The sequence below is a fragment of the Carassius carassius genome, chromosome 17 (genome assembly GCF_963082965.1).
Source record: "Carassius carassius chromosome 17, fCarCar2.1, whole genome shotgun sequence".
Lineage (NCBI taxonomy): Eukaryota > Metazoa > Chordata > Actinopteri > Cypriniformes > Cyprinidae > Carassius > Carassius carassius.
Window position 1 is genome coordinate 26,524,284 of NC_081771.1, and position 24,262 is coordinate 26,548,545.

Below are 24,262 nucleotides of genomic sequence, written 5' to 3' on the forward strand. Positions count from 1 at the left end.
AATCAGCAACAGGCTGAGGGGGGCCCTCTGACCTAGACTGGGCCGGGGGGGTGAGGGATGAAGGGGGTGGGAGATTATTTCATTGAGCAAGAAAACAACAACAAGGGGGGCGAGGAGGGACACACTGCCACTCCTTAGTGGGAGAGGGGGGTAGAACGAGGGAGAGAGAGGAGCAAGAGTGGGGCAACTCTTCAGAGTTTAGCTTCACGCTTCAGATTATGTGAGACTTGTGTGTGTTGAGGTTTTACTTTGTGTGATGTGGAAAGCTGCTTTTCTCACTGAGACAAGATATGTATGCTAATATATAATATGTATGTTTTTGTGCGTGCTTAATTTTCATTAAAATATTTTAATAAAAATGTTTAATATAATAATTGTTTTATTTAAATATATATTTGCTATATACGTTTTTTTTGTGGCTAGTTTTGGTTTCTCCTAGTAAGTTTCACTACAATAAAAGTAGAGTAATTTTGGTTTAATAGAACCTGTTTTTACTATAATATTTAGATTAAATTATGTTTTACATTTTCCTTTTAGATTCATCTGAGATTTTTTTTGTAGGTTTAGTTTTTTTATATGCATTTATTTAGCTTTTATTCATTTTTATTTCAGTTGTAGTTGTTAAAGTACATAGTTAAACTAAAAAATAAAATGAGAAATGTTTTTTTTGACAACTACCCGAAAAAAAAGATTTTATCTTATTTCAGTTTAACATTTATTTAAATTACTTATTTATTTAAATTATTTACATTTTAATAATTAAATCTCACTGTTGTCAGAAAGTACTAGTGTTATAGTCATGTAACTACAACTGATGAGCTAATCCTGATTATAATTGCAGACCGTTTGTGACTTTACTGCTGAATACCGCTGCTGTCATTTTAATGTGCATGTAATGAAACTAAATTTGAAATTGTTCAAAGGAGAACCACTCTACTGGTCTTTTTGGAAACATCAGAGTGTACAGAGGACACACACATTCATTTACCAATTTATGCATGCGTTCATTGATCCTTTCTGACCCCCTCCTCACCTGTAGAGATGAAGCCTGGTGAAAAGGGATGCTTATGGAGGGACACGGACAGGCAGGCAGACCTCCAGGGATCAGCGCTCCGGAGAGTGGGAGGACAAGATGAGACGATGGTGTGCAAGACGTGCATCTGAACATGTGTGCATATGGTACATGTTTATCTGTGATCATCAGACCACCCCGGCCACAGTAAGAAAACCGTAATTGTGTGTATATTTGTGTGTGTGTGTGCACACATGATGGCAATATTCCTCCCTTTGAGTGACTATGTGTATAACCTCCTCCCCTCTTCCAGCAGAGGCACACCGGGGTTTCTAATTGTGTTGGTGGTTCTTCATTAGAGCCTGTGTGTTCAAGTGTGTTCGTGTGTGTGTGTGTGTGTTGGGGGTTGGGGCGTGGGTGGGTGGTTGAGGAGCTGAAGCTCTTAGGACTATGAACTGCGTCATTAACGAAGGCTGGGCCTCTCTGCATGCAGCCAGAATGTCAGCCGTACCTCGGTCATTTGAAACATAATAAGCACAAGTACAATGAGTGCAATGCAAGCCTGCAGGGGGAGGGGGGAAGTGGAGGGAACACAGCCTGTCTCTTCCATTGGACTGTTTTTTTTTTTTTTTTTTCTTAAGAGGGTTGATTGGAAGATATAATAACCTAGCGAATAATAACTGGTAAAGATGATCTCCCCCAAGACTGATGGATACCAAATTAATGTGGTGATTTGGATTTAATTGTTATTTTTCTATTAGGGTGCATAAAGACAGAGGAGATGTCCATCTAGAGTTGGAGCTGTGCTTGCAGCTATTGATTTTTTTCCCTCCTCTTTTCTTTCTCACACCCCTCTCTCTTTCTCTCTATCATCAACAAACACCACATTCCCTAATAACATTAACAACACTAACCTTCCTGCGCCACAAAAGCGTTTAATTCCCAATGACACAAATTTTTCTCCAAGAGACTCAAATAGTGTCTTTACGCAATTTGGTGGCCTTAAGGTTTTGCTTTCTGGAATAATTGAATTGCGATCCTCTCATTTAGTCTTGCATAAAATCGCAAGGCAAAGAGCAAATCGGTGCAAAAGAGACAATAGTTTATTCACTTTGCCTTATTAGCCCGTTTTAAAAGAGTAAAGAGCATTTTTTTCCCGACTGACTTTGCAGGAACTGACGCTCACGTCAGAATCTGATAATTAGACTAGAATCGCTTCGAACACCGATGCGACCAGAAATGTTTCTGTTAGGTATTCAAGCTGTTTGTTCCTCTGTCAGCGCCGCTGTTTGTATCCATAAATAAAAGATGACCTTTAAATGTTTACATAATTTATACAGCCATAAATTCTTAATATATCCGACTCCAAATGAGAGAGCGGGCTGCTTGATTATGGTTCATAGTCGAGTTAAAATACAGGCTGTCTGGTGTGATATATACACACACACCTGTATGTGAGTCAGCAATGAAAACCATTTTTATATTTAACTAAGGGAAGAGGCTGTCTCTTCTACCTACTCAATGATTAAGCATATATATAGAGAGAGAGCAGTTTTAACACGGGGAAAGTGTTTAGTTATATTTAGAAGACATAAAAACTGTAATCTTAGCTTTTGAAATGAACATTAATGTTACAGTGGAGCTTAGCAGGTTACAGATTATTACATCATTCATTACTAGGATATAAAATGAAAACAAATTACTCTGTAGTTAGCTGGTAAATTTATCAGAAACTGCAACATTACGTGGTTTAAATTGACTGGTTGAATGTTAGTCTGACCTTGCTGATGTAAGTGTGTGATTCAAATGAAACGCTTCAATCTCCTTAAGAAAATAACTCAAGAGTCTATATATTGGTGGAAAATTTATTTAGGATTGAAGAAGGTTTTTCCTGTCTCTATCCCATGTGGAATATTCCCTGCATTAGTCGCTCAGAACAACGAATATGTCAAGATAATCACTTTTGTGACAGGTGCAGTTGACAGCTGCAACAGAATAACCTGCATTGTAAAGGGAAACAAGAAGCCACATATTTTTATCATGAAAAAATAAATAAATAATGCAAAATGCAGTTTCAGTGTCAGCCAAAAAATATTTTCTATTACTTTTGCACACCAGTCATGATTATTAGTGCGTATAGCATCATTATCATAATGTCTGCACATGCGCTGACCTTTGACCTATGGATGTAATGTTTCTGCAAAGGAATGCGAACAGATGCTAACCTAATTTTTTTCGTTGTTTACTGTAGGTGCATCATTTCTATGTGGGGAAAGTCTTAATATGGCGGCGATGAGGTAAACAGATAGGAAGTGATGGAGTGGCAGACCCACGGGGGATAACCACATGAGGGGTGACAGACCACTGACATCAGCCCTTGTTCTCTCGCTCGCTCTCTCCATCTCTCTCTTCCCCACACACACTCATTTCCAGTAAGGGGTCATTAATGTGAGGGAAAAAAACGAATCCAGTCATGGCTTTAAAATGGAGTATCTTCTCATAGAGATGCAATCATTCCTAACAGGTCTGAGTCAGGCTGGAGAGAACAGCACAAAGAAGCTTTTAATTCCTCCGTTTAGGAGAGAAAATACATCATTTTATCATTAAAGCACTGTTTGGAGGGGAAAATGGTACTTTTTAGATTTTATTTGAGAGTAGCTCCCTTTTTTGGAAGCAGGGTTCAACTTAACCCGACCAATAAACCGAGAAAATTATCCGCTTTTCGTTCTCTTCTACGCATCAGCCCTCTGATAAAACTACAGCAGCGGTTCCAACATCCATACAGTAGTTAAATGTTCACATTTAACAGTCGTAATTGACATTTTCCCTCGCTCCCTTCAGAAATGATATATCAAAGAGTGCATCAGCCGCCGGAGGAGGAGAGAAAACATTAGGAGGATTAATAAAGGGTGGGGGGAAGATTGAGCATTCACCAAGATCGGTAAAATAGGATCTGTCAAGCAACCCTGCAACATCCATCCTGAGGAAAAAAAAAAGACAGAGGTACATTTTCATGGATGGAAGGAAGGAAAAACAGAGGACACCATGTGCGGCTGATCAATTTCCCTAGATTAGCTTTCAGCGACTGTGCCCGCTTCCATTTGTAAAGATAATATTATTTAATAACCCTTTTGGGTGACTATTTAAATGATCATACTGCCTTCAGTGCAAGGCGCTAATGGAAATATTTTACATAAATTCCCTTTAAAAAATGATGCCTTAAACAACAGTTGTAAGAATTATTCTGAAATTAAAGGAGTGTGCATAAATGATTCTCCCTGGCCTTGACTCGCTGTTCTCAATTACATTCTGCTCAACTGGAACAATGGAACGATGCTAGCATGGTGCTTTATCGCGCATATATATATGCACTGTTATGAATGTCATATGGAAGCTATTTATGGCCACGAGCATCGGTACCAAGGGCATAGAAAACAGGGATGTTATTGAATCAATTCAGAATGTGCAAAGGAGCAGTGCGGCGATAGATCACTTGAAAAACGATAGCTTGGCTTTTGTTGTGCGCCTTAAAGACAGACATCTGAAAATCCCAAACGAAGGGACAAAGCTGTAAGCATTCCCCAGTCTTCTTCACCTTCTACAAACTCTTTAATGATCTAATTTCAAAACACCTTCCTGCGGACCTCCCCTTTCCTGTCTGTCTAACGCCAAATTGCATAATGCCAACTGAACGCTTGCATTTGTTCTCCCTTTCCCTTCTCAGGAAATCTATTTAAATTTTCAAGCCAACTGTCAGTCCGAATCAAACCTTGATTTATGCAAAAACAGCGTCTGCTTTAATTAGTCATTCCGCCTCACTGCTGTCTGTGCTCTAGGCGGCAAGCAGGGTCAGACATTCAGAGGAACCTCCTTTTTGTTTGATCGAAACTAGGCCATCAGCAACACCATGATAATAGCTACGTCTCAACACCCCAGCAACATGCAAGAGTGTGTGTTCGAGTGTGTTTTTATCCCCCATGAGCCATCCATCCCCACTCAACAGGGTGGTTTTGGGTGGAGCACGGATAATCACAGCAGTCACTATACACCTGGAGGACTGGAAAATAATAAACATCTACCAGGTAGTTTTTTCCTGTCCGCTCTCTATACTCTCCCAGGCACTCGACAAAGAGAGAAAAAAGGAAAAGGAGGAATGTTTACGCAGAAATGTTGCATTAATCAAGAGACAATTAGCTGGAACACACCACATTATGCACTTGTGCTGGATTAACGTCCATGATCTTCAAAACGAAAGTAAACTACACCATGTGTTTTTGCTCGTTTTGGATTGCGACACTTCTTGATTATCCCAATTGCAATCACGTAAAGCAAACAAAAGTAGCTGAAACCTCATGCTAATTTCACAGACTGACATTTCAGATGGAAAATGCACTAAACAGATGCTCAGAAGAGAGTGACTCTCTTGTCAGATGTTTGGGGAAGTGTGTGTGAGTAACGACAATCACATGAATGGGAGGGCAGACAAACTTATTCTCACGACCGATTCTATTTTGGGGTCTGTGCATTGCTTTGCTGACTGAAGTGACATTGTGTTTTTTGTTAAAGCATGACCCTCTGAGGTGCGTTCATGTGCTGTGAACCTTGGCCAGGGAGAAAAAGCAAGAGGTTGGAGACCAGGGGAAGGCGTGGGAAAGCGACTAGAGACGATCGAACGGAGGCTGGTGGAAAAGCAGAGCGGTCTGCAGGCATTCCTTTGTGATTACATGTCTGTGGAGAAAGAGGCCAGACATTCTTTCAGCCTTGTCTGAAGCTGCTGACTTCGATCGCTTCACTGTTGTTTTTTTCTTATCAGTAAAAAAAGAAACTCAGCTGTGAACGTTTTATTTGGTGACTGCAGACTCCGTTTCCTAATATAGAAGCATGACGCAGTCTGAATCAGCCCCTTTCAACTTTTGTGCTATGATTAAAAGTACCAAAAACTCAAGCAGGGAGTTGAAACTTGTGTCCTTGCTCTGAAAAAAATATGAGATTTCAATGCCGGGCTCCAATGTACAGTGCTCCCTTCCTCTTTTGCAAACATAAACCTCAGAACCCTTCCTTAATCCAGTCATCCACTGGTGGGAGGCGGAACATGACAGCAGACAGACAAGGCAAACACTGGTGGGGGTGGGGCTTGTGTTCCGTCTTTGTTCTTATGGTGACCTCTTCATTATAGGGCCTTTGTCACCATGTAAGGATTAAGAGTGAACGAGAGCGCTTCCTCTGTTAGGCCAGGGTAAAATCTGTCTCTAATAAAACCCTCTTCCATATGTGTACATCAGGTCATGTGGCAGTGATCTTTTATATTTGTTTTAAAGATCTTTCCTCTCATCCTGCTCTTTTAAAACTGGATTTGAGTACACAGTGGTGGACTTCTGTAAAGTAAACCAGTTATTAAATAAAGTAGTTCTTAAGTAGCTTATCTCTGGCTATGATCAATGACCCAATTATAAAGAATTAATTGAATATTCCCAAGAAATAAAGTGAAAAAGCCTGCTGTTTAATTAATTTAACTGTTCAATCCAAAAATGGATGCTATTGAAAACGCATTTTGTATCAGCTATCAGTCTTCCCAGACTCAGAAATTGATTTTTTCTTCTTTCTAAGCTTGTGTGCATAATGACAAAGTGTTTGCCGTTGTTAATCAAATAGCTTTATGAATATAGTTAGTGTATTTTAAGACATTGTAACTCGTAAAGCAACGTTTTTTGTTTGCGCTGTTCAAATTAATGTCTTATAATCACACTTCGCAATATTTTAATTACCACAGTGATAGAACAAATGCCATGTGGCTGTGAGCAAACACAAGTGAGACAGTGCGGTTATTACTGTATCAGATGCATTATGCCGCCCTCTACTGGAGAATTAAACAAATAGCCGTAAAAGCAGCTATGAAAACCACAATAAATCACCAATGCCATTTTGTTCAAATTGTTCAGTTTAGTGTTTTATTTACTGGGTTGATATTTCACTTTTACTTACATTTGAATGCTACAAGACTACAAGAACTTATTTCACATTACTGACTTTGTATGCCACCTGCATTTTATTATGCATTTTATCATTTTATGGTTTATATTTCTTGTGAAAGTTGATTACTTTGCACTGAGGACATAATAAAATTGAATGCATATGTCAATGAAAAGGTGTGTAAAATAAAAAAATAGTATTTATAATTTATATTATCCCTGTTTAAGTGATAAAGAAGACCTAAATATACAATTTAAGCCATATCTTATAAATATGTGACTCATTTTAGAAAAAATATGGTTAAATCATTGGGACATAAAAGTCACTGTATAACAGGAATGACCCATATATATATATATATATATATATATATATATATATATATGTAGTATCCGTTTTGATGTAAGTTTAGATGTAATTTAAAAAATTATAAAAAGAATACACCTTATTAACCAAAACGTGATAAGAGTTAACTAAAACGTAAAAATAAATGTAAACGGTTTCAGGCTAGTCAGTCTTTCAATATTTGCCATCATCTGTAAATGCTAACTTGCTGGATAGAACCAGTGGAGATGTTCGAGAGGCACCTAATTTTATCAACCTATAATTTACCATGGACAGTATCTATGTATTTTACCTGCAGCATAGTAAATGTTAAAGCCAAAAGAGGGCGGGGCGTATCTCGCAACACTGTCATTCATTGGCTGGAGCAGCTGACAATCAGCCGCCGTGAGCAACGCACACGTTTCATGCGGGTGTCCGATTACACTTTGTACCACGTGATCCTCCCTATATCAACACACGGACGCCATTAATATTAAAAGCAGAGAGACGGAAAATCAGAGGTGAGTTCGCACGGAAGTGATGCCGATCGGAGCATTTTAACACGCCGAAATGGTTGCGTTTTAACGGGTAGCATTTGCTAAGTGTTAATATAAACGCTTACGATTTAATTGCATTCTGTTACCCAGCGAACTTTATTCTTGTTGTAGAAACGAAGTGTCCTGGTTAAAAAAAAAACAAGGCCTAGACATCTGGCAGAGTGCTGGTTTATTAATGCGACTGACTCCTGGGATCACATGCAACCTAGAGCGTCTAGTTTAACGGGTCAGTGGCGCGTGTCATGAACATGGCCTTTTTTGAATGCATTGAGTTAAATCCGTCTGATTTATTATAGCAAAAGCTTTTGTACAGGATAAATACTGCGTGTTTACTTCCTCTGTGAGCCATTTGTTTTTGAATGTGCTTGTAACCCGAGAGCTATGCTGAGCTAATGCAAATCACTGACATTTCACCCGTCTCGTGCATCAGCTGTGGTTTACAATCGAAATTTTGCTGTTTGTGTCCTGTCAAGTTCAACAAGGAGGACTTGAACGACGTTGTGGCCTGGAGGCCAGAGAGACATTTATTAGGTCATTTGTTATTATCAAAAATTTGGACCATAAATGTAATCTCGAATCTACTTCAAAATAGTCAAAATTTGCACCATTTTACACTTAAAATATTTGAAGTACTAACAGATGCACATGGATCAAGGAAGAGCACATGTGCTAAACCCATTTAAGATTAGGAAGCTACATAGAGGCATTAATTTAAAATGTCTCATTTTATCAGTGTGCTGTTTTGTGTGATTTTTGTTGAGTCTACAAGCCTGGGTTTAACAAAATGTTCCAGCACTGGTTGCATAATCGGCAAACAAAGCCACAGGGTTTCACACAGGTGTTTTTGTTCTGCTTCTTGTTACATACACGCCCTGATGTTAATGTATTTCGCATTCTGCTTGCTTGTCATTCACCTTTTGTACCTTTGCAAATGTTTAGCTATGAAAAATACCCTGAAAGAAAAGGCACTCTTATTTCCTCAGTCACGTCTTTCGAAACCCTTGTTTCTTTCTTGTGTCAAACCGTTCACTAGCCTGTCTTCACCTTTCATTTTCATAAAATGCATGTGAATAGTGGCCATGGCATATTTTGGTTTCATCCTCAAACAAAGCTGTCATATATTTTGGAGCAATAATGCAGAAGTTGTTAGTTTGTGCTGCTTTTTTTTTTCTCACTTGTATGGAAAAGAGCAGCACAGATATTCAGAAGAAAGTTTAAAATGGTGCAAGAGATGGAGCAAGCCACTTCATATATGTTATGATGCAATAAAATTGTTGCTTTAAGTGTCTAAAAACTTTAAGGCCTGCTATATATATATATATATATGTATATATGTATGTATGTGTTCTCAACAACATTCTGTATCTAGACTAGCATGTATTTCAAGTACAGGCAATAGCCCCTCTCTCACTTGCACTTTTTCTGTCTTGACACGTGACTGAAGCAGTGCTTTGGTGCCTTCAGGTTAAGTTTAGCAGTGTTCTCATTGGCAAATGTGATTTGGAAAAAGCTTGACATACAGCAGAGAGCTTTCATTGCAGGAAGGTGCTATTTTGATACTCCGCTGTAGAGGGGTGGGTATTTCTAGAGGGCTTGATGAAGGGTGCTGTAGGAAGATGTTTACTGAGTGGAGGAAAGTGTGTTATGATATAAAACCGACAGGTTGAGGTTGTCCATATTGTCTGTGTGTCGGTGCCAGTGGCTTTTGTTTGCCAAGGTTTACCTATTATTGGTAATGTCAGGCATTTAAGACGCTAGGCCAGTAGACTGATAACCTGTTTTGTTTTTGTGTTTCTTCAGTGTATCTCTACTCTTGATGGCATTAAAAAAAGTTCAGATTCACATTTTTGCCATTTCATTTATACTTGTAGTATTTTGAAGGTTAAGTCATTGAAAAAAGTAGACCTTTACTCACCCTCATGATGTGGACCCATGACTTTTTCTTCTACGAAACGCAGGAGGATAAAGCTTCTTTAAATGGGATCATTCACCCCAAAATTTAAATGCCGTCATTTACTCACCACCATGTCATTAAACCCATAAGACTTTGGAATATAAATGATTAAATTATTTATAATGGATACATAATTGTTATCCATCCATTTTAAAGCCTGCAACCAAAATATGCTCACTTAATAAAGTACATAGAGATTGTAGAACTAATCCAAATTAATTGAGCGGTGGAAGTCTTATGAAAAGACCCAAACATTTTGAAGAACAGACAGAATTTAGTTTTTTTTACTTCTAGACATTGCTTCATGCACATCAAATACAGTAAACTGAAGCTCAACCACAGTAGCTTGCTTGTGTGATGCACAAGAACAAATTTGATTGGTTTTCACATTTGAAAACCAAAAATGTTTGAGCTTGTTTATTGTTTACCATATCTGACGTGTGCTCAAAGTGTTGATCAATGTGTATATATGTAAATAAAAGCCTAAATTAAAATCTGTTCCTCAAATAAAGATATTAAAGTGCTGTAAGCTATTTGTATGGTTTACTTTTTTTGAAGCATACAAATTTTGGTTGCATGGACTTTGAGAGGTTTGGGCAAAAACTGCTGAGAGAATATTAAAAATATATTTTAATAATATATCAAAGGTGAACAGAAGGCTTACAGGCTTTGGGAGCATAATTCGTGTGAGTAAATGATGAACGAATGTTCATTGCTGCATGAAATAAACCTTTAATAATATGCTAATAGTTCTTTAACATGTTATTATGATGAATGGCGTCTGAAGCAGTAAGGAAGTAAGTCATAAATTGGAACAATGCGATGGTGAGTACATGAGACAATCTTTCATTCTTTTGGTGAACAGTGTCTCTAAAACATCATACTGCTGGAGGCAACTTGTAATGCTTGACTAAAGACACGCCTGAAACATCTCATTAGCAGTCCTGTTTTTAAATGGAATTTTGCTGTGACTGCTGTCATGGGTGTGCGAATGTAACGTGTGTCTTTCTGTCTCTCAGGGTGCAGTTTAGAGATGGATTCGAAGTCTCGGCGGTTTCCGTTTGCTGTCTCCAGCTCTTCCTCACTGTCATCGCCATCCTCCCTCTCCTCCTCATCTTCAGCGCTCAGTGCTAGTCGGCTCTATGGCAGAGGGAGCGTCTTGGGAAGAGATTGCTTTAGCAGAGAAGCGTCTGTCAAATTAGACTCAGACTATCAGGTATTACAGTGACGCATTAATTTCTGTAGTCCACACTCCACAGCTAGTGCAGCTTAAGTCTCTCTCGGTAGAGGACTACCATCAGTAAATCTTCAGCATCTTCAGTTAAAGGAGTGTTTCGGGTTCAGTACAGGTTTTGTAGTTCTGTCGACAACATCTGTGGTTTAATATTGATTACCGCAGAAAATAACTTTTTTTTTACTCTTTCTTTTAGAAATGAAAGCATGTGGGGCAATGATGTGTATCCCTAAGAACCAAGGATCGATTATGTGTCTGTATGAAGCCATTAGTTCTAAAAGAAACTTAAGGCAAAATTTGGATACACAGTTTGAAAAACATTGCAAAATACAATAATGTGCAGATAGGGTTGTCTACTCACAATAATTTAAAACACGCATATATTAGAAAAATGTAATTTCAGCCAGTAATGATACAATCATGAAAAATAATAAAAGATTTGTTATTTGAGCTTAATCAAATACTGTAATTTTTATTACAAGAATATATTAATTATAATGTGGTTTTGAATGAAAAAATATTAATGAGAGCTTGACAAAATGGTCAGAAAACACCTGGAAAAAAATTCTGATTATTTTTGTACCAATTATTGTGTAGGCTGGCTTTTTGCCCAATATCAGGATTGCCAGATGGTCAAGCAAAAAAGTAGCTAGTAGCAAATCTCAGAATGCTGCTCTTGCACTCAAATGCATATTTTACAGTCACTTATGTATTATTGTTTCTGTTTTTATACATTTGTCGGTTTTTATAAAGGTTATATCATTTTTGTAATATTTAAAACGTTTAACCCACACCAAAAGGTTGTTGTTTTGTTTTTTTCCCCCAGATTGAGATTTACTATTTGGCTAGTTTTTTTGTTTATAGACATGTATATGATATAATAGAAGAATTAGATTCTGTGTGACTTTAGTAAGGTAACATTTTTAAAAGATGCTGATTTATTTATTTTTTGCTTGTGGTTTTTACCCATATTTAGTGAAAATTAGGTGTTTGATTGCTTTATGCAATCCTTGCAGTTCTGTTATACTGGGTCTCTGGGGTTTATCAATAATATTGATAATATATAATAATATATATTTAATAGTTTCTAAGGTTTTTTTTTTTTGGCTCTCTCCAATATATAGCAAAATATTTACAAACGTTTTTTTTTTTTCTTTCCTCTCTCTTTCTCTTCCTCTCATTACTGTGTAAGTTGATTTTGTTTTCTCCACCCCTTCATTCAGTAAAACTTCATGAAGATTCTCGAAGCACGAGATTGGCACTATGGAGATCAGTGTTCGGTCTCAATTAGCACCTCATATTCCACAGCACTGCTGGGGCTCTGGAAAGGTCTTCATGTTACACTGCTTTGGTTCACTGGGCTTTTTATAGTGCACACTAGAGTCCTGGCCCTAGTTTATCCCGTCAACATATCAAGGTCTGCCTCACTAGATAAAATGACTGAAACTTCCAGAGTTGTTTTTGACTCCCATAGTGTGTTTTGAAGATCACATCTAAGAACTTTGCTAGATCACTACATTAGTCATTGTTGAAGTGCACATTAAACCGCATTAGCCGCCATCAGCTCATCCGTATATAGTTTTCCATGGGGGATTTCTCAAGATAACAAAGCAAACCACCCATATGCTTTAGGAAGAAAACTATTTGCAGAGGCTTTGTGCTTGGCTGTTAAAGTCTGAATATTTTCCCATGTTTCTCTTTAATGATGTAGAACAAACTGTTGAAAGACTCCATAATTCTTGCATCTCTTCCTGTTACGTGTTTTAAAGTTCAGAGGTTTTATTCATTTCTCATGTTTCCTGTCTGTTCTAGAGCTCCCGTCTGCTGAGCTCACAAAGAGGTTACAATTCAACTGAAAGTCGTCACTCCAACTGGAAGCACTCTACTCCTGTCTCTCTGTCTTCATCATCTTCCTTTGATCGAAAATGTACAGAATCTGCCAGTGGGGATCGAGTCAAACTTGTAAATATTGTGTATAAATTTTATGTGTATGCAAGTTATATAATGGGGTTTTATTAATAATAATAATTATTACATTAATTGCTTAACATATTTTTTAAACCATGAGAAAATGTCTAATGCTACGGCATTGATATAAGATTGGATGTCTAGTTCTCTTCTAGTTTTATAAAGTAGCACAACATAATTGTGTTTTAAGGATGACATTTGTTGTGATGTTTACATGCGTTCATATTTCTGTAACTATCAAAAAATCTGATTTGGAGGCCCTTTGCAACGTGGACGAAGTCCATGAATCTTGGAGTCCGTTTAGTATCCAACACAGACCTGCATGACCTCTGACTGCCTGTGTTTGCATTTTAGATGGACTCTGAGAGAAGACCGGGAACCTACTGTGGACTTCTTGGCACATCCCAAGACAGCGAGTCTAAACGAGCAAAACTTTCCTACACAAATAGAGCAGCGTATTCTCCATCCCCTTCCACATCTAAACCTGCCAGCTCTTACTCGACTTTAGGAAGTATGTCACAGTAACAAGTAGTGGCAAAAATATTTAATTGTAAAAATGCTGTTGCTATAGTTAATATTGGGTGCCTGTATAGATATATGGTGGAATAACGCATTGATCTTGTTTAGATTCTTCATGGAAATCCTCCATCAATCCCTTATCTAGATCATCCTCTTCATCCTCTTCATCTTTGACAACTCCATCAGAGGGTCTTTGGGCCCGCAGAGATTTGGAGAAGAGAGGGGATTCAGGCCGGACCTCACTGGGGGACTCTAGTTACCGGCCTAGTGGGCTGACCTCTTCACGGTGTATGTGCGCACACATATTCACATTTAGACAATCATCCACTACCAGTCTAGTCCTGCTGTTGTAGTCCGTTTTCTGTACTGGTTCTAGGCATGACTGTACATCTTCAACACACTTTTTCAAAGTATTTTTATAAAAATGTTGGTATATTGCCTAAGAATTGCATTAAAAGTTAAAGGGTTAGTTCGCCCCATTTTGCAAAATTGTCAATAATTACTTACCTTCATGTTGTTCCTAACCCGTGAGACCTCCGTTTATTTTTGGAACACCGTTTAATATATTTTAGATTTAGTCTGAGAGCTCTCAGTCCCTCCATTGAAGCTGTGTGTACGGTATACTGTCCATGTCCAGAAAGGTAAGAAAAACATCAAAGTAGTCCATGTGACATCAGAGGGTCATTTATGATTTTTTTTGAAGCATCGAAAATACATTTTGGTCCAAAAATAGCAAAAACTATGACTTTATTCAGCATTGTCTTCTCTTTCGTGTCTGTTGTGAGAGAGTTCAGAACAAAGCAGTTTGTCATATCCGGTTCGCGCACGAATCATTCGATGTAACCGGATCTTTTTGAACCAGTTCACCAAATCGAACTGAATCGTTTGAAACGGTTCGCGTCTCCAATACACATTAATCCACAAATGACTTAAGCTGTTAACTTTTTTTTTTTAATGTGGCTGACACTCCCTCGGAGTTAAAACAAACCAATATCCCTGAGTAATTCATGTACTCAAACAGTACACTGACTGAACTGCTGTGAACAGAGAACTGAAGATGAACACCGAGCCGAGGCAGATAACGAACAATAGACTGACTCGTTCATGAGTCAAGAACCGTTTCTTTCAGACGTGTCCGATTGAAGCAAACCAACACACAGAGCATCTGAACCGAACTGATTCTTTTGGTGATTGATTCTGAACTGATACTGTGCTAGTGTTATGAGCGCGGGTAAACCGAAGGCTTGAACCAAGGGAAATCATCGCCAATGAAACCATTACATCGAGCGCAACAGAACCGGTGAACCGTTTTCTTCATCCGGTTTATTGAATCGAACTGTCAGAAAGAACTACTAGTGATCCGAAAACCGATGCAACCGGTTCTTGACTCGTGAACGAGTCATTATCTGGCTCGGCTCGGTGTTCATCTTCAGTTCTCTCTTCACATCAGTTCAGTCCGTGTACTGTTTGAGTACATGAATTACTCCGAGATATTGGTTTGTTTTAACTCAGAGGGAGTGTCAGCCACATTAAAAAGTTAACAGTTTAAGTAATTTGTGGATTAATGCTTATTGGAGATGCTAACCGTTTCAAAAAGATCCGGTTACATCGAATGATTCATTCGTGAACCGGATATGACAAACTGCTTCGTTTTGAATGCTCTCTTACAACAGACACTGAAGAGAAGACAATGCTGAATAAAGTCGTAGTTTTTGCTATTTTTGGACCAAAATGTATTTTCGATGCTTCAAAAATTATAATTGACCCTCTGATGTCACAAGGACTACTTTGATGTTTTTCTTACCTTTCTGGACATGGACAGTGTACCGTAAACACAGTTTCAATGGAGGGACTGAGAGCTCTCAGACTAAATCTAAAATATCTTAAACTGTGTTCCAAAGATAAATGGAGGTCTTACGGGTTTGGAACAACATGAGGGTGAGTTATTAATGGCATAATTTTCATTTTTGGGTGAACTATCCCTTTAATAAAATGCTTGCTTGAACTTTATAGTTTATTAATTTGTTCATATTGTAATATTACGTTATGTAAAACAAAAAAAAAGTGAAGTGAACACATGAAGTGAAGTTAATGCTTTATTGCAAACTTATTGCAGAATTCACTTTTTTTTTTTTTTTCTGATATCTTGGCACTTCTAACATTATTATAGTACATTGTTATAACGAGCAACTTTTTGGAAATTGTTTAGAAATGCTAGTGTGATATGAGGCGTCTTGAAACAAATGGTGTTTTTTTTTTTTTTTTTTTTTTTTTTGGGATGTATCCAAATTAATGTGGACTCAGCCTATTACGGTGGCTTTCAGCCCTGTACCTGGAGAGGAGTTAAAAATCTCCTTAAAGGGATAGTTCACCCAAAAAAGAAAAGTTGATGTTTATCTGCTTACCCCCACGACATCCAAGATGTAGGTGACCGTTTCTTCAGCAGAACTGAAACCATTGCAGTCTATCAGTCTTATAAAGTAAGTGGATTGGAATCATGGCTAAAACAGACACAAGAAAACGACAACAAAAAATGATACATTGATTGTTTTGTCTTTTACTCATCAATGTTTTGTCATGATCTGCAGGGTTTTTGGTTTTGTGCATGTGTTTTTTTTTTTTTTTTTTTTTTTTTTTTATTGTATGTTTTAGCCGTGATTCCTATCCACTTTACTGTATTTTTCGGACTATAAGTCGCACCCAAGTAGAAGTCGCATCAGTCCAAAAATACGTCATGACGAGGAAAAAAAACAAGTCACACTGGACTATCAGTCGCATTTATTTAGAACCAAGAACCAAGAGAAAACATTACCATCTACAGCCGCGAGAGGGTGCTCCATGTTTTCAGTGTAGGCTACAATTGCACTGAGCAGTATAGAGCGCCCTCTCGCGGCTGTAGACGGTAATGTTTTCTCTTGGTTCATGTCAAATTAATTTTGAGTCGCACCCGAGCGCCAACCTCCCGCTCTCTCTCGTGAGGCCAATAAGGAAGTGACTAAAACTGCAATTCATCGACTGGCCGCTTGAGGCTGGCTGCAAAAGGGAGTCAGTCCCATAGACTCCCCATGTTAAAAGGCCAACTTTACAGCAGGAAAAAAACATGTTTACAGCCTGGTTCAAAAAATGATTTTGGTCTAAATAGCTCATTTTGCCCTTCATGACAACTGTGAGGGGGGTGAATTTTTTTTTATAACTCATCCGTTTAAATTATATTAAGACTTAAAGTTCTGCATAATTAAGGGCGTGACACTTGAGTGAAAGGGAGATTGCCGCTGCTGACACTGCCGTCGCGCTAGGTGTGCGTGGCTACAGCAACTAGCTCCCGCCTTTTTGCCCATTTTTGATTGTCCGGGAGAGTCGCGCAGTGACGCGCTGCCAAGATGGCGAAGGCCCGCTCTACACACTTTAGGCTTCCAAAAACTCTCTTCAGTAGTCTACGGGTGACGTCACGGACACTACGTCCATTTTTTTATACAGTCTATGGTCGCACCTGACTATAAGTCGTAGGACCAGCCAAACTATGAAAAAAGTGTGACTTATAGTCCGGAAAATATGGTACATTATAAGAGTGATACACTGCAATCTCAGTTTGTGTTGTACTGAAGAAACAAAGTTACCTACATCTTGGATGCCTTGGGGGTAAGCAGATAAGCATTAAGTTTTCATTTTTGGGTGAATTATCCCTTTAATCTAACACCGGATCAGCTCATTAGTAGAGACTGTGGTGTAATGGTCTCTGGTCCAAAACCACTGGTCTAATGCATTATTGTAGGCCATCATGGTAACGCTATCTTTCTTTTTGTGCTGCAGACCATTCGGAGCGTGTTACCTCCAGCTATGCACAAGGTGCTCGACCCAAAGAGGGTCAGTATTCATCCCACAGAGACAATGGTTCATCTAGTCACCGTATCTCAGCCGATTACCTTCCTTCACTGGAGCGCAGCTCCTACAGGCTGACCTCAGATTACCAGTCTGGTCCGTTCTCTCTTGAAACACCACGTTCCAGCTCTAGTTCCACCAGAACCTCCGCCTCGGATTCATCCCAGCTCTCATCCTGGACCTCCACCCCTTACACGCCCCTTACTGGCTGTAACTCCAGCCCACCGTCCTCTAGCCCCACCCCCACTCCACTTCCTGCTCAGAATGGCGGTGACTCGGATGGCAGGCGAACAACCAGGCGTCTACTATCCCGGCTTTTCTCCCGACGCTCCAGTCAGGAGTCAAACTCTACCGTCAGCTCTGCCTCTGATTCTCGGTCATATGACTCCAGTCCAGATGAAGCCCCACCCTCTGAAGTCCCTCCTTTAGTCAGCAGAGGAAATTTGGAAGCAGAGTTGAGGAACTCTGACCCTGTTCAGTCGTTTTCATTCTTGCGCAGACGTGGACCATCTCTCGCTCCCGTCCAAGAAAGAGCTCATGTAGTAGAGCATGAACAAGAACCACTCAGATCTCCGACAGGCCTGTCCTGGCTGAACTGGAACCGCTGTACCCCACTGTTCTCTCGTCGCAGGAGGCAAGGGCGTGATGAAAGCGCCCGCATGGACCCTCATCGTTCACCCCAATTCCCTCTTGGTGACCGTGATGGTCATAAAACACCTGACCAGGGAACGGATTGTGAAGATGATGATGAAAATGATGATGAGTCCTCAGAGGGTGCCACAGCAGCACCCTCTGCTGGAGCCTCGGGTCTCTCTGTGTCGCTACTGCAGGACGGAGCCCGTCTGGCAGGATGGAGCGAAGGCATGGGCAGGGTGATGACCAGCCCACTCTTCCGTATGCCTGAGAATATGATAATTGGTGTGGGAGTGGGAGCAGATGGGAGGAGTCAAACTGATGAGCAGGTGAAAGACAAGCCTGCCCCCTCCAGAGACCCAGAGAGACTGCGAAAGATTCAGGAGAGGTCAGAGGGTTATGTTTATTTATTTTTTTATATAGCATTACTCAAAGAACCCCAAGGGTTACCCACAGTGCTTTACATAAAAGCAAACAACCAAAACACCATCACACTAGGGCTGTCGCTTTTGAAAAAAAATCTAATTCGAACGGATATTGAATATCATGCAATATATTCTAATATCTACGTGTCCAATCCCCCACCCCCGCGCATAAAAAAATAAATAAAAAATCACCGAAGCCTAATGGAGATTCAATCACAAATGTATTAACAGTGAGTCATAAACATGACTATCTGGATTATTTTTTTTACTTAATGTTTGAAACCGCAAGTTATCAACTTAGAATATCAACTTATATGAAGTGCCACTATGCATATCCCACAACATTAGGCTAAATGAAAAACGAAAAAAAAAATGATTCAGAACAGGCACACACAATACCGTGACAACTTAAACAGCAGCAGGGATAAGGCATATAGCCTAGCCTCATTCAGTTCTTAATATTGTTTGCAAGAAACACCAGTCTATCAACTTGATCTGTAAATAAAAAGAGAGCCGCACTTAATCCAATGTTACCCGCGGTGGAGAAGACCTTTTCGGAGCGCACAGACGTGCCTGGCTACTAGCTATTATTCGCTTGATTTGGTTATGGGCCTACGCTACAATACGTCTAGTGCGCCCTCTACTGGATAAGATGGCAAAGAATAAAATAAAAAAACAAACGGTCTAATCATAGACGGTAAAAATGCACTGCACATGGTATTTTAAAAAACTGATATTTTATTTCTAGTTCGATTACGGATATTTCACGTCATGTTCGAATGCATATTTGAATATCGAATAAAAAGTGACAGCCCTACATCACACACACATTGACCAATCTAACAATAACAAATAACCTACTGTATAATTTAAGTAACATAAGCTGCCACCCCAAAGTGAGCTGTCAGCAGTTTCTTAAACACTGAAAAAGATTTTCCACTATCTCTGGGCCATTACTGCAAAAGCCCTATCGCCTTTTTGATGACTAATTGTCCTTGGCACTACCAGAAGTTTAGTTTTCTGAGCGCATGGCTCTAGGGGGGTTAAAAGGTATCAAGAGGTTTGTGAGGTACAAGGGTGCCTGGTTGTTTAATAATTTTCTATACAAAAGTTTAAATCTTATTAATTCTAAAACAAATGGAGCCAGCGCAAGTTTGCAACTACCGGCGAAATAAAATCCTATTTCTTTACCCTTTTTAGGAGCCTCGCCTCCGCATTCGGAACGGATTGTAATTGAGGCAAGGCTGCAACAGAGATGCCCTCATACAGCGAGTTACAAAAATCTAAACGTGATCGAAAGAGTTATTCATACATTTGTTCCCAGTCATCTTTTTTTTTTAATTCATAGGATTAATACTTTTTGAAGCCCAAAAATGTGCAATGCTATGTGCAAATATATAAAAGAAACTCTACTCGAGGATCCTAACTGTTTGACGGTCTTTGAACTGAAACTAAAATTTCACCCAAAACTGTTTAAAGTTTAGCTTCATCCTGCTCCTACATACCTGCTTGAAAGTTTCTAGTAATCCTAAAGATCCTGAGCTAGCTGCTTCAGTTGTGGTCAAGTAGAAATGGGTCCAAATTCTGAATTATTGGGCACCCCCTAGTGTAGTAGGAACCGATGTTCATAACTTTAATTTGCTGATTGTAACTACACCTTTTTTCTATTTTTAGTCTGCTGTTGGAGGACTCTGATGAGGAGGAAGGTGATCTGTGCCGAATCTGTCAGATGGGGGAGCAGTCAAGTTCCAACCCTCTGATCGAACCCTGCAAGTGCACCGGCAGCCTGCAATATGTGCACCAGGACTGCATTAAGAAATGGCTCCACTCCAAAATCAGCTCTGGTATGGATGTCTTTTCCTTAGGGCAGGAGTAAATTAGGTGTTTATATATTATGTTCATTTGTTTGATGTGCACTGAGAAAGGAACCGCTTTCAGTTTCAATCTGACAAGGAGGATTTGGGGTTCATTTCCTGCAATTCAGGACTACTGACGCATAACACAGTGTGAAAACAGACTGCTAAAAAGCACTTAGAAATGTCTAGTTGTGAAGAATCTCATTTCTTAACTGTCTTATGAACTTTTCTGAAGAACTTTTGACATTGAGGAAGGAGGCTACAGGCCATTATGGAATACTGCTGTGGCAGTGCATTGTAGAGCTCAGAATGACTAGCATAATTATGTACCAAAGTATTTACTTTGAGAATACTATAGTTCTACCATTTCCCAAGAGCAACATGGTATTACAAAGGTACAGATAAACTGGAGTTGAATAACTTGAGGGCTACATTTGCTAATGAGATAAATGCAGCTATTTTTCATTCATATTGAGTACATGTGCACTTTCATACACAGGTTCTAACTTGGAAGCAATCACTACCTGTGAACTTTGTAAGGAAAAACTGCACTTGAACATTGAGAACTTTGACATCAATGAGCTCTACAGATCTCATGAAAGGGTAAGTGTCAACCCAATATGTATACAATAAAGCACATTGTTTAGATTTCCCTTTTATTTTTAAGGTCAGAACATACTTGCTTGCACACAAATTTGTGTGGTTATGGTTTTTAAAGAATCTCAGAAGAAAAATAATTAAATTTTAAATTAAATTTATGCATTTTGCAGACTCTTTTATCCAAAGCAACTTACAGTGCATTCAGGCTATCAGTTTTTACCTATCATGTGTTCCCGGGGAATCGAACCCCCAATTGAGCTACAGGAACACCTATACAGGATATATATAATCTAACTATGTGTGTGTGTATTGTATTATGTAATTATTACATGGAATTAAGGACCGTTCACACCAAAAAGCAGCACTTCTGACACTTACCCTCACTTTTCACAAAGAAAAGAAGTCAAATAGACCTTTTTGTATTTGCTATGGCTTTTATCAAACAATGCTGTTTACAGCAGTTCAGAGGCACAAGAATCCGTGTTGGATTCTTCCTCTGCTATGTACTGTCGCTTGGCAAAATGCTCTTTTTATAAACCACCTAGTCTCGAGTAGCTGTAACTGAAGGTCTGGAATCCATTGTAGCTTTCATTGGCCAAGGCCCACCTATGAGGCCGTTTGGCCGACATGTCAAACAGCCAATCACAGTTAGTTTCGTTCATCATTGTGGAAATGTTGCCACAATAACAGACAGTGTAAAACTCTCAGGACATATTTTAAAGATTCTATGCCGCGAACTTTCAATATTTCACATTCTTTTGGAAATCCAGCGTTTAGTTGATCCTGATGAGTGCTCATCATCCCAGTTGTAAACACAATGGCTTTCTTTCGTGAGGGGGTTTGGCTCCACCGTATCTTTGTTTCCAGGTGGAAGCAACACGCATGTCTCACGGAAATCCTGTAGAGTTCAACCAATCTGATGACTTCGACACTCCTGAAGTGTTTCCACTTTTGTGTCCCATATGCATCAGACGTTTAGCCAACGTGACATCTGAGGCTGAGACTATAAACCAACAAGTCACCATAGTTTTAATTGCGACTTTTTATCTTGCGCTTTGTTTTTCTTCTCATAATCGCATGATATAAACTCTCAATTATGTTACCCTGAGCGTTTGTCTTGGTGTAAATGGACTTACTAAGAGTCATTGACAGAACGCATTCTTGCATTAAAAAAAAATGTGAGACACGGGGGCATGGAATGAGAGAAATTGCTATTCTAGAAAGGTTTTTCTTTTTTTCTTTTTAAAACTTTTTTTTTTTTTTTTTTACTTGAGCTCCACATCTGTCTAGCACATTCATATAGAAAAACAATGCATCAGAACTAGTATTTGCTTAAAATCCCATCACTGTTGATCAGACTCAACACTGAATCTGAAGAATAAGGAACATTTTCAAAGACTTTAAGCAACTAAGGTCACATCTATCAGTCACATGAATTTATATTTTAAATGTTATCTTTAGTTTCATATTTGTGTTTGATTCCTCAGTCAGAGTATGAGTTCATCAGCTGTGGGCTGTATCTGGTGGTGCTCCTGCACCTGTGTGAGCAGAGGTTTTCTGATGTCCTGGGTGCAGTAAATGATGCTGGGGTAAGACTTCTACATCCTTTCCTCTTGCTTGGTTCATTGTCCTTTAGTTCATGTCCAAGTTCAGTGCATTGACTCGTGTGGTGTCACTCAATATGAAAGTGTTCATTATAAACCGTTCAAAACATTCTCCCCTCTCTCGCTCAGTTTTTCAACTTGGCGAGAACTCTACACGAGCACATGGACAATCTTGAAAGTATGTTATGAATTCTATTTATTTTGGTACTGCATCATTAAAACCCCTAAATCTTGTCAGTTAATGTATATTAATCTTGATGTGATTTGATATCAACTTATTTTAAATGCACAGGTAAGTATAGATGATAACCTAATGTTTGTTCTGGTGCTTGAATTACTTGAGCAAAAATTTGCATTTGTTTAAAAAAAAGTTTTTAAAAAAAGGTTAAGTATAAGCAAATGTTAAGATTTATTTGCATGACATTTCTTACATCTTTTTATTTCTTGGACTAACATAGTGAGTCATAATTGGCTGTGGAATGCATAGAAAGTGTCTCCTTGGTGTTAAAAATGCTTGCTTATGTTTATTTCTTCACCATAAGGTGACATCTGGGTTTTTTTTTTTTTTTTCTCCCTGTTCCCCTTCTGGTTTTTAACGTTTCTGCATATCTTTATGTTTGGACTCAAAGGTTCATACGCAGAATCTGATGAAGATGAGGTGGAGAACAGCAGACCATCCATCGACTTCTGTGACTTGGAGGATGATGATGAAGAGGAGGAGGTTTAATGTGTTGGCAGGGATGAAGGGGGCACAGTCTTTCTCAGTCTGCTCCCACTTGCTGTTCTTGACCTGCATCCTCCTGCTTGAAGTGACTAGCCAATGTCTGATTGGCAGTGTAACCACTGTTCTTAGCCTATCACAAGGCTTTCACAATATGCAGATAATTACAAAGTTTATGGGAGCTGTTTGGTTCCTGTTATGATTTTTTTTTTTTTTTTTTTTTTTTTTTTTTTTTTTTTTGCATCAGGTTGGTGAACACTCTAAAGCTTTATTCAGTTAAAAAAATCTGGTGAACTGATGACCACCATGAGTGCTTCAACTATGCTTGAAGCTGGTTTGGGGATAGAGAGGATCTTGGAAGATTCATAATCTAACATGGTGCAGTTGAGGAAGGTTCATCCACTCATTTATAGAGCTGCTTAAACAGGAGATGATGTCTGTTTTCAATATCATTATGATTTAAAAAAAAAGATCCTTAATTTCCTGGTTTTATGTTATTAATCCACTTGTTGTTGTTTTTTTTTTATTTTGGAGAATGGGTGAGTGAGAAAATGTGGTCACTTTTCTTTCAAGACTCTCTTTACAGAAGACCTTTTCCACAGTCTGTTTGTATGTTGTACGTTATAAGTGTAATTCGCTTGAATTATTACAATAAAATGGAGGTATTTCAGTACCTCAAAAAAATCTATTTTGTCCTTCAGATGTCTCGTTAAAGCTAACAATGATTCTATTCATGAAAGTGGCTATGAAATGACTTTTATATATATATATATTTTTTTTTACAGTAAATGTTGTTCATTTTTGTCATTACGTAATTCCTTAACTTCCATTTGTGGTATTTCTTCAGTTTGGTGGCTTTAGAGGTGTGTGTGCATGCAGTAATTGTTTTGACTACACTTGTGAGGACCAAATGTGACTTTGGACTGGACCACAAAACCAGTCTTGAGTAGCACGGGTATATTTGTAGCAATACATTGTATAGGCCAACAATACATTGTATAGGTCA

The 24,262-nt window shown here is 38.8% G+C and overlaps 1 protein-coding gene across 3 annotated transcripts; it reads left to right on the plus strand.

The window, feature by feature from the left end:
* The first annotated feature begins 1,194 nt into the window (after positions 1-1,194).
* Positions 1,195-23,941, plus strand: LOC132161436 (E3 ubiquitin-protein ligase MARCHF7-like). 3 transcript variants are annotated; one of them, XM_059571493.1, is made up of 11 exons: positions 1,195-1,219; positions 10,837-11,033; positions 12,864-13,013; positions 13,374-13,530; positions 13,647-13,826; positions 17,349-18,438; positions 20,150-20,319; positions 20,831-20,934; positions 22,419-22,520; positions 22,665-22,713; positions 23,165-23,941. In XM_059571493.1, exons 2-11 carry the CDS (start codon positions 10,851-10,853, stop codon positions 23,260-23,262), a joined length of 2,283 nt encoding a protein of 760 aa, XP_059427476.1. In that variant the 5' UTR covers positions 1,195-1,219; positions 10,837-10,850; the 3' UTR covers positions 23,263-23,941. The 3 variants fall into 3 exon arrangements, with proteins under 3 accessions (XP_059427476.1, XP_059427475.1, XP_059427474.1); XM_059571492.1 differs by lacking the exon at positions 1,195-1,219 and adding an exon at positions 7,706-7,827; XM_059571491.1 differs by lacking the exon at positions 1,195-1,219 and adding an exon at positions 7,916-8,089.
* The last annotated feature ends 321 nt before the right edge of the window (positions 23,942-24,262 follow it).